Source organism: Periplaneta americana, chromosome 12, assembly GCF_040183065.1.
Source record: "Periplaneta americana isolate PAMFEO1 chromosome 12, P.americana_PAMFEO1_priV1, whole genome shotgun sequence".
NCBI classification, from domain to species: Eukaryota; Metazoa; Arthropoda; class Insecta; order Blattodea; family Blattidae; genus Periplaneta; species Periplaneta americana.
In genome coordinates this window covers 9,948,063-9,960,098 of record NC_091128.1, presented here as the reverse complement: position 1 = coordinate 9,960,098, position 12,036 = coordinate 9,948,063, and the positions used below count along the sequence as shown (strand labels likewise).

Sequence of the window (12,036 nt, the reverse complement as noted above, 5' to 3'; positions counted from 1 at the left end):
TTTGTTACTGTATTTATTTAATCTATGTAAGAAATTTTGCAAACATATAAATAAATAGCCAGAAATGCATATAGAGTGTTAGTTGGTAGGGCAGAGGGAAAAAGACCTTAGAGGAGGCTTAGACACAGATGGGGGAATAATATTAAAATGGATTTGACAGAGGTGGGTTATGATGGTAGAGACTGGATTAATCTTCTCAGGATAGACATCGATGGCGGGCTTATGTGAGGGCAGCAATGAACCTCCAGGATCTCTAAGAGCCATTTGTAAGTAATATGTAAATAGCAGTAACTTAAAAATTTGTTGTATATTCTCCTATAGAATAGTCAAATGAAAAGACAGGGCATATTCATCCCAGTTTCTGCATTCCTGAATATGATACAAGAAATCCATCTGTATAAATTTGTCAACACTCCATATGTGTGTATTTTGTCTCAATTGGCATAATCTTCAAACCTAGTATATCTGTAGCCTACATATAATATTTGTTTGTAGTTTATAGACATTACTTCAATAGTTGCTTTAAAGCTGTAATGATATGTATTGAAAAGTCACTTTACAACATTTTTTGGTGTGTAAAAATTGCATTAATATTACTGCCAGGATACAACGAACGTATTTTTCATACTTGTTAATTGTTTTGGAACCCTACATAAGAAGTTGAATGTCTTAAGAGGAATGTGATGAAATAGAATGGTGAAGTGTTTGGCAGCGAAAATATATATTTTTCTTGTTTTGTTTTTTCCTCCCAATGTATAAAGACCATTATTTCGATATGTAGACAGTGTATATTTCAAATGATATTATGCAAGTACTTTCGTTCCTTCACAGTTTATGACATTGTCACATAGAATATATGATGTTCCTTTCAAATAATTCACAATTTAATGCACATTAATTTTATCTTCCATTGTTTTATATGAAACTTTTCATAGCCTATTTTTGGAAATCTATTGAATTCCCAATATGCTCAGTCAGTTTAAGAGAGCAGTGTATTATGATAATAGATGTTTGAAAGAATTTTAGTTTTGTCCTTTAAAGAGAAAATTTGGTACGAACAAATGTAACATTTTTTCCTCAAAATACATGGAGAAAATAGAGAATACAGAAACAAAGAAAATACAAGATGATCAAGGTGAAGACAGATGGATGGGCAGAAAGGCAGGCAGATAGTTTAATTTTTTCCATAATATTCTTACAGTTGCTTTATAGCATAGAATATAGCCTAACATATCCAATTCTTACGTTTAACATATAAAAATGCAAATATGAAATATATATACAGAATTAATACTGGTGCCTTAATAACATATATACAATGCAATATGTTTACCATTTAATAGTACTAAAACATTTACATAGTACAGTGAAATGTCAAGAATTCATTTACAGAATAAAAAAGTGTGAGATATTAAGTAATTTTTTAGTTTTACCTTAAATAATGCAGGGTTTTGGTTATGATTCTTAATGTCTTCAGGAAGACCAATGAAAATTTTTATTGCCATGTAACATATTCCCCTTTGATAGCATGATAAATTTGATAATGGTATACGAAAATCATTCTTTCTGCGGGTATTAGTGCTATGTATGGCTTAATTAGTTAGAAAATTTTCTTTATTACATAAGAGGAAATTTATTAAAGAGTATATGTACTGATTTGTTAAGGTCACAATCTCTCATTAAAAAAAAAAAAATTGTCTATACGATTCTCTAGCCTTTGCTCCAACTATTATTCAAATTGCTAAGGAGACAAGGAGAACAAGTGTGGGTTATTATAATAATAATAATAATAATAATAATAATAATAATAATAATAATAATAATAATAATTATTATTATTATTATTATTACTACTTATTTATTTATTTTGGTAAGGTTAAGGCCATCAGGCCTTCTCTTCCACTCCACCAGGACAGTGCCAGTTAATTCCAGAGTTAGTCCACCGTTGTGGCTGAGGGGTCAGCGAGTCTAACTCTAAATCCAGTGGGCATGGGTTCGATTCCCGGTCAGGACGTAGTTCTACGTGGACAGTGGATACAAAAGAGAACAAGAGGGCATACACTCATTCATTCATAGGGTTCTGCCGGGGCCTTTGCTATAAGTTCTTTATCAGGACTGGATAGCAGAATCGTGACGTCATACAAACGGGGCATGCTCTGCATGCCATTTCTCTTGGGTATATTTAATAGCGGTGCTTGGCATTATTTACTCTAGTTAATAGTAAATTATATTAACAAGACAGTAATCAGCATAATTATTATTTTATCTACCACTACTACTACTACTACTACTACTACTACTACTACTACTACTACTACGTACTGCGGTTGTTAAACGAGAGTTGATTGACTTCTTTTCCTATTGTGGATATATGCATGTTCAGCAGTCTTACATGTCGTACCAACATAACTTACGAGACATTACAAACGTTTCACGCTAGTTTGCATAGAAATTCGGCCATTTTCATACCTCAGGGAAGTGTGTAGGGGTAAGAAAATAGAGTGTTATGACAGGCTAGGTTAGTTTAGACTTTTATTATGTCTTACGTACTTATCTGTGACAGGTTAGGTTACGGTAGTTTAGGGTGTTTGTATAGGCAAATCTGTGTTACGTTAGTTTAGAATTTTAGTGTTAGGTTAGGTTAGGTTAGGTTAGGTTAGTTTAGGCTTTTATTATTCTTTGCACATACGAAACTGTGACAAGTTAGGTTAGGATAGTTTAGGCTTTTGTTATGCCGTGTATAGGCGAATCTGTGAAAAGTTAGGTTAGGTTAGTTTAGGATTTTAGTGTTAGGTTAGGTTAGTTTAGGCTTTTATTATGCTTTGCATATACGAAACTTTAACAGGTTAAGTTAGGAAAGTTTAGGCTTTTGTTATGTCTTGTATAGGCGAATCCGTGACAAGTTAGGTTAGGTTAGATTAGTTTAGGATTTTAGTGACAGGTTAGGTTAGGTTAGGCTTTTATTATTGTCAAGATGAAGGTGAAAGCGATTGAGTGTGGAACTCTTAAACAGGTAGTGATTTTTTGTTTTCTATGTTGACAGTTCAAGTCAGTCGATGTCTATTCCAAATTCGGCGGAAGTCATTCAAAGCTCGTTTCTTACTACTGTTAGTACAGAAAAACGACAGTTAAGAAAGCAGAAAATTGACAGGAATGCGCAGTTCTCTGAAGAAGTAGAAGCAGTATAGTTATTCATGAGATGTCATTTAAATACACACTGTTATCGGTACCTGTTTTTTTGTGAAACTCTGCAATTTTCTTCTTGTTCCTGAAGCACCGGCAATACTATCTTGTTTCATTTTAGAATATTAGCCAATCTAGTTGTGGCTCTAGAAACTAGCATACTTGTGGAATGTTCGCAATCACCCACTGTAAAGTTACCACTATTACCAACACTTTCACATTGTTCACATATTAATGTTTTCAAGAGACGCCTTTGATTTGTTGCATTAATGAAGTCGCTCTCATATTTGTCCGAAATTAAACAATGGAATACATTATATGCAAGTACAGTCACATTTGTTACGAATTGTGTGCGCCACATGAGTCCTCCTCTGTCTATTATTCTTAAATAATTATTCAATTCTACTGTATCACTGGAATATTCTAATGTCTGATCACTGTATAAACTTGTCAACATCTAACACACTTTACTACTACACTTACACACTTGGTAACATAACCTACAATGTAGTAGGCCTATATCAGCGCCATCATATTATTTTCTTCTAACTCAACATCCTCACAAACAAAAATAACATCTTCACAACCACATTCCACAACAGCATCTAAATCTCCCTTATAGTTACAATCATCTCCATTCCCATTTTAAGGGAATTTTAAAAGTAGACGTTAGTTGTCCATTACATAATTTCTCTAGCACAGCGTTTCTCAAATTTTTTTGAAGTGAGGACCACCTTTTTAGGTTACTTGTGATTGGGTACAAAAAATATAATTAGAAAAGTATTGTAATTTGAATTTTTGGATCTGATTTGCCCGGATTTTAAAATAGACAGAGTCTAAAATTTCTTATATCGTCATCTGGAAAAACAGAAATAAAAAGAATTAATGCAGAAACATGCCTGATTTCCAACAAGTAAATATGCAATTTGGCACGTTCTATTATTGGTGTACGACGTACAGTATGTGACCATTTCAGTGTGCAGACTGGGTGTCGGCAAAACTATTAAGAAAGTCATAAATACATGAAAAGATTCGGTACTTTGGACCTCTGTTATGAATTCGGGCGGTCCCTGGCTGGGTTACAGACACGGGATGTGCAGGGAAAAGGTGGCGAGAAACACCACGTTCATGGTGCTTTACATCCCTCTTTTGTTGCTGAGGGTAGAGTGCGAATTCGGTAGACGAGTAGGGTAATAAATTTCATAAAATGTCAGTACTGGGAGAAAAAGTGAAAGGCGATTGCCATGGTTCATTTCCAAACTGAGATTTTCAGCTATAGTGTGATAAGAAATTCGTTTGAATTTTATTTTTTCTTCTGTCTTTTTTGAAGAACCAAAAGGGCAGACCTCGAGGACCACAGGTGGTCCTCGGACCATAGTTTGAGAAATAAATAATTAAATATATGAAAAAATAATTAAATAATAAATAAATAGTTTGAGAAATAAATAATTAAATATATGAAAAAGACCCAACCCACTTTATTAATAACTATAAAATATTTGATTTTTAATAATAATATTATTATCTTACGCAAGTTTTGTAGTTGATATATTAACAGCATGGCATTAACTATATTAATAATTAATTTCTAATGGTAATGATGTCATCAAACCACCTCAAGTTTTGTAGATTTTAATATCCAATACACAGCTATACTCAGAAAATTACACACCGGAGAATCAGACCTGTAAATTATTTTTAGTAAATCTTGAAGTTTTTAATAACCAATTGAATTTCAACTCTAAATATGTCAGCAATGCTGCAGATCATGGCCTTCGTGTAATAGCTTGTAGTTTATTGTAGTGTGTGTTTTGTTTTATTTTGAAATGCAATTATTTCTCAAAACTGATGAAAGATGGATTTTGGAAAATAGGAAAATTATGTAGGAAAACTGACATTTCACTGAAAACTACTATTTTTCTGAAAAACTTTGAGCTTCAAGCTTCAAAATGAGGGGTCATTTATTAAAATCCATTCAGCCATTGTCCCGTAATTTCCATTACCAGTTCAAATTATATATATAAATAGCATAGTTTAGTATACATAATGTAAATAATTTAAATTGTAAATATTAGTGTAATTGTTAAAGTAGTCCATGTTTTGTTCTGCCGAACACAGTCACGTGAGCAATCTGTCAAGTACTTCGCTTGCTAGATGTACTCGCGTCATCTACTTAAAACTCCAGTAATACTTAATCTTATAACCTCGTTGGACAAAGTATGGTCCCTTGTGATAATTGTACTACATCATAACATTTTGTACTTCATGTAAGTATACATATAATCAGAAAATGGAAGTACAGTTGAAAGAAGAGCAGTTTGGCTTCAGGAAGGGAAAAGGTACGAGAGATGCAATTGGAGTCCTATGAACAATCAACGAAAGATACCTAGAGAAGAATAAAGAAGTTCTTATAGTATTTTTGAACCAAGAAAAAGCGTTTGACAAAATGGATAGGACGAAATTGATGGGGATCCTAAAGAAAATTGGCGTGAATTGGAAAGAGCAGAGGCTATTCAGTAACCTTTATATGAAATGAGTCAAGTCAGGATAGGAGAAGAAATGTCAGAAGGAAGCAAAATAGGAAGAGGAGTACATCAACGATGCCCTTTATAACCTACCCCGTTCAACATCTACTTGGAGGACTTAGTGAAGAACTGTTTTCAGAACATGGGCGGAGTGATAGTAAGAGGAAGAAGAATAAAGTGTATAAGATTTGCTGATATGACAATGTTAGCAGATGAGGAGATGATAGTAAGGGATATGCTACTAAAGCTAAATGACAGCTGTGAGCGATATGAAATGAATATAAATGCCAACAAGACGAAGACCATGGTCATAGGAAGAAAAATAAAGAAGGTAAACTTGCGAATTCTAAATGAGGCAATAGAGCAAGTTTACAACTTAAAATACTTGGGATGTACTATAAGCAGTAACAAGAAGTCAAAAGGAGAACAGCAATGGCAAAGGAAGCTTTTATTAGGAAAAGGAGCATCTTATGCGGACCTCTGGAGAAAGAACTAAAGAAAAGACTAGTGAAGTGCTTTGTGTGGAGTGTATCATTGTATGGGGCAGAAACATGGACATTACGATGAAGTGAAGAGAAGCAACTAGGAGCATTTGAAACGTTTACAGTTCTTGCATTATGCATTTGTACCATTATCTTATAATATAGTGAGTCCAGCTTAGGTTTAACATCATAGCTATTTATAACTTTAGTTGTATTAGATTTTAGATTCAGACTCGAAATTCTTGTATATGTGATGATATCTGTGGCTTCATGCAAAATACCACATCGTCGCACTGGCATAGTGTGCTTGATTAGGATACACAAAAATGTCGATTTAGACTCAACAGAATTTAAAAAGTTACCATAATTTATTGGCAAACCTCGTGTATTCTAGTACAGAGACTCAAGCATTTTGTGTCACACTCAAGGAACTTCGATATGAAGAAGTGGATTCCAAACTGGCATAAGTCCAAATGACAAGTTATGAGAGAAATGACGAAAAATGGTAAAATAAATTTAACAATAGCCCTATAAACTGGAAAAGGATAAATTAAAATGTGAATAAAGCAAGTTAAAATCTTAAAAAAAAAAAAATAACTTAGGACACTTTGGAATCCACCTCTTCATATGTGCAACCCCCCCCCCCCCCAGTGGCATGGCAGATATCCAACCTGCACTCCACCTCCAACCAGATATTCAGAAACATTTGTACTGTGGATAGCTTGACGAATTTTGTGTCACAAATCGTTGAAGTTATCCTGAGGTACATGATACACTTGGTCCTTCACAAAATTCCACAGGAAAAAGTTCAGATGAGTAAGATCCAGTGAGCATGGAGGACAAGTGAATGCTTCGGCTCGAATTGACTTCCTTAGGATTTTTGCAAAGGTCGTGTGAATCTTTCCACTTTTTTCTCAAAGACCTTTATTTTACTATGCTTTCCATGCACGGACACAATACAGCCCATTTCTCTTAATGCTTGTCCCATTTAACTATGCTCACATCTAGGTAGGAACATCTTTGTGATGCCAAAGTTAAATTCATTCTGAAATGCACGTTGTCTACACTTCACAGATTTCATTTCCATCAGTGAAAGAATGCAGAACAATTTCTGTTGAGGTGTTCATATCGTCATCTTTGCTCATTCTGATCATGCACACCACACCAGCACCAAAGTATGGTATTTTTCATAAATTGTCATAGATATCATCATATTTACAACAATTTCGAATTGGAATCTTAATACAGTGAAAGTTATAAAACGTCGTAATATTAAACCTATAAGCCAGACATGTGGTACAGTACTTATATAATGTGTTATGATCTTAAATTTTTCCATAATTTCGTAAGCGTAACATCATACAATGTTGTATTAATTGTATTGTTCATGAATATATTCTAGCTGTATTCTCTTTCATAAAATAAGCATTAATATCCGTTGTAGATCACAATTCAGTCACATTTTTCTTTTCATTTTTATTGGTTCTGAAATCTTGCTATCATGCTATTCTTAAATTCTTTACGGACTTCTGTTTTCCTGTTTTCAACTTGTTTATATTGTCGTTTCTCAGAATTATTGGGAATATTATTTTGTAAATTTTTTTAAAGTATTAATAAATTACTGTTCATGTTACCTTAAGTTTCTCACAACCAATAAAATATGATATATGGTTATAAAAGTCGTTCTTTTACAATACTGCGTATACAACTTGTACTCTTCTTAAAGCGACACTTTTCTCTCTCTAAGATATTCTCAAATCATGTTTGAATTCATTTTGTATGATGCAGATAATCCATTACTATATTTTCCTTTACCTTGTTTATTAATGCAGTCCTTATTTTCAATTTCTATGTATCTGTTTATTTCATTCATTCGTAATTGTCTGCCCAAGGGCAGAATCTATCAGTCCAAATCCAATTTTTTCCATTTTTTCCTCTTTTCCTCCTACTTCTTAAACTATCTATACAATCTCTATATCTTAATATTGATCTGCTTATTGTTGTGGTTTAGTCAACTGTCCGAAGACAGGTCTGAACCTCATAAGTGACACCATAAAGCATCACTCATGAGGCATCTAGGCCAGGAGATAATTGCATACATCGCTGACTAGTTACATATTACACTAATCAGACTTCAGATGTATACAAACAATTAATCTTCCTCTGATACATATCATCAAGTGATGTACCTACTGCCTGATAATAGATGTACATATCAGCCAGAACTTCAATCAGAGGTAGCTCTGTTTATTATTCTTCACTAATTTATGGTCTTTTAAATTTTTTAATGCAAAATAAAAATTAGAACTATTACTTCCTCAGGAGGCAACAAAACTATGTCAGCATCAGAGCGATGGTGGCAAAAGAAAGCTGGACAAGATGATGGTCAACAGGGAAACCAACAGCAACTAATGGATTTGACAGAACTGGCTAATCGTCTCCTTACTGAAACTGGTAACATGGATATTTACCAGGAAAGCTATGAACATATATCGAAGTTGGTAAGTTCATTTAGATAAATATCTAGAATGGCTTTCTTACATAAATTTCAGAGATATATGGTCTTACTAATAAACCATATATAGTTTTTATAGGAGACTTAAGTAGAGTTGGGACAGAAAACATTACTAATAAACCATGCATAAGCTATGGATGTATAAACAGCCTGTAATTATACATGGGAATTGCTTTGCAGTAGTTATATACAGAAATCCCTTGTTTGAGTGTTGTACAGAGATAAAAAAAATGGGCACCCCTCTAACAGCTGTTTGTATAGATTGTCATTTTACGATGATGGTTGCCTTGTAACCACAGAAGAACAAACCAAGGAGCACAGAAGAATTAGAATAATATTGCTGTAGCTATACTCTTTGACCAAAATATAATGTGGTAATCGACCAGGTCCAGTTGTACTGTCGATACTTAGCGTGGCACACTAACGCTCAGAATCGGATGCAATAGAGAACCACAATTTTATTATTCTATCACATTTTGTAATGAAGTAATGACGAAACTATGACATAGCTATGTAACAGTTGTACTGTTATACATGACATATGTAGTGATTATTGGAATTTACATACGAATTATGAATGAGTTATTCATTGTGTAAGTATAAGACAGTTAAATGTCTGTATAAGAGTTTTTATTAGTAAGACATAATAAAAAAGTCTACCAGAGACATTTCGAAATGTTATAAAGTCATGGCAATTCCAACTTTGTAATATAGCTCAGAAACATGAACCTTAACATTCTGACAACTTCAAAGAATAGAAGTGCAGAAATGAGAAGTCCTAAGACCTTTGGTCGGATATATTTTATATGATCACTAGGCCTGTGACATTGGAGCATGTGTACAGTGAAAGAAAGCCAACTCACTCCAGGATATAGGTACATAGAGTACGCAGCACTCTGTACTGTACAGTCTGCAGAAGAGAATAATACATACATCTCTCTGAATGGCGTCTAACCTCCTCTGCTGTTTGGGCGAGACATGTGATGCATACCATCTTTCTGTATGTTTACTGCCTTTAACATATTGGATGCTGCATCGGTAACAATCAGAAGTACCTTGTCATGCTCTATACCTGATGGCCATAATAATTGCATTGCATGTTGAAAAACCCTACATATTGTAGTTGAGGAGTGCAGTTCCAAAACCCTCTAAATCGATTTGAGCAAATTTTTCAGGAAACGAAAAAAACTTTTACTGCTTTTGTTTTTATTTTGAAATGACTGATTTTTTTTTCTAGTGAACTTAACTTGAAAGTAGAAAACATCAATATAATTTTTCATATAAATATTATAAACCATATTGCCAAAAATTAATGTTCTTTTTTGTATTTAGTGGGTTTTGGAACTCAATCTTTATTTAGAGGATATTGGAAAGGAATAAATGTATTTAGCGGATATTGGAAAGGAACTTTAAATATGTCAAGTTTTAGACACGAGATGAAGCCTATGAAAACAAAGATTTCAACTCATTCAATCATAAATGTTCTGCCCATGCGCAGATCTTTCACTGCAAACCCAGCATTCTCCAATCGTTCCTATTTTCTGCCTTCCTCTTGGTCTCCGCATATCATCGGTATATCATAATGTCGTCTATCATCTGATATCTTCTCCTGCCCTGAACTTTTCTCCCGTTCACTATTCCTTCCATGGCATCCTTAAGTAGACAGTTTCTTCTCAGTCAGTGACCCAAAAAATTCCTTTTTTCTCTTTCTGATCAGTTTCAGCATCATTCTTTCTTCATCCACTCTTTCCAACACAGCTTCGTTTCTTATTCTGTCTGTCCGCTTCACATGCTCCATTCTTCTCCATATCCACATTTCAAATGCTTTTATTTGTTTCTCTTCATTTCGTCGTAATGTCCATGTTTCTGCCCCCATATTTTTCTTTTTTTTTCTTTTTTTTTTTTGTAGAAATTTACTCTACTTTGTTTTTTTCCCCTTTATCCATTTTTTCTTTCTCCCCTTTTTCGTTTCTCTTTCTCTGTTTTCCGCTTTCTTAAACTAGTACGTACACAACACCCATGCCCAAGGCGGGACTCGAACCCACCAAGTGATAGAGACATGCCGTGCCCCTACTGCTTGAGCCATCCAGGCCGGCAAATATACAATGGCACACTCCACACAAAGCACTTCACTCGTCTCTTCCTTAGTAGATTTCAGCTAACATATTTTTTTATAGAAGCTTTACAAGGATATTATTGATTATTATACTGTTCACGTAAATAAGAATGCAGATTGAAGATAAAGAATTACTCAAGAAACAATCTATAGTCCACACCTGTGGAGTAACGGTCAGCACGTCTGGCCGCGAAACCAGGTGGCCCGGCTTCGAATCCCGGTACGGGCAAGTTACCTGGTTGAGGTTTTTTCCGGGGTTTTCCCTCAACCCAATACGAGCAAATGCTGGGTAACTTTCGGTGCTGGACTCCGGACTCACCGGCATTATCACCTTCATTTCATTCAGACGCTAAATAAACTAGATGTTGATACAGCGTCGTAAAATAACCCAATAAAATAAAGAAAATAACCTATAATCATGCTACAAATTTGGATATGGTGGGCTACGTGCTCGAATACATACGAAAGTAATCATTACTCAACTCTTAATAGAACACTGTTGAGCTGAATTCCAAGAGAAAAATATCTTCAAATGTATGCAACAATCACACATATCACAATGGAATCCCAGCAATAAAGAACATAGAATTCAGTCCAGGATTTACTTTGAACAATCTCCTTACAAATACACTTTGCTCCTACAGCTTCAGGTCGTCACTTTCATCGACCAAAAATATCTCCAGATGTATGCAATAATCACAAATATCATAATGGAATTCCAGCAATAAAAAATAGAACTCAGTCCAGGGTTTACTTTGAACCATCATTTTATAAATTGACATTTACTCCTACAGCTTCAGGTGACCAAAATGTTGTTGTTGTTTTCTAATGCCAGGCTTTTGACAGTAAAGTCATTTGACCTCTTTCACTCCAATATTTTTCAAAGATATTATCGTGACCAGCCAATGAAGCACAGATTTAGGTAACCAAAATGTTTCCTTCGTCTTCTTCTGCTTCCTCTGCTTGCTCTCCATTTTCATTGATGAGATGGGCATAAAATTCCAGATCGTTGTTTGTTTTCCACAAAGGACCGAAATATTTTGAAAAAAGTTTATCAATATCTTGAATTTTCTCCTTTATTACTGCCACCCCAAACTGTTTTCTTTGCAACTGCAAGTCATGGATCGCTTCTCCTCGTTTCAAAAGACTTCAGTAAACTCCAAAATCGTTACGATAGTGGCATTCTCCTCTCACTAATACACCTGACTTCCCTTT

General features: G+C 34.4%; 1 protein-coding gene across 7 annotated transcripts in view; it reads left to right on the top strand.

Moving 5' to 3' along the window:
- Positions 1-12,036, top strand: part of LOC138710155 (CD2 antigen cytoplasmic tail-binding protein 2 homolog) — a 122,089-nt gene that overhangs the window by 35,640 nt on the left and 74,413 nt on the right. For all 7 annotated transcript variants that reach the window (XR_011335114.1, XR_011335116.1, XR_011335115.1 and 4 more), the window contains one exon: positions 8,513-8,691. Coding sequence is in view for 4 of the 7 variants with exons in the window: in XM_069840784.1 (XP_069696885.1) it covers positions 8,513-8,691 (179 nt within the window). In the remaining 3 variants the exon portion in view is untranslated. The remainder of the gene's footprint in view (positions 1-8,512; positions 8,692-12,036) is intronic.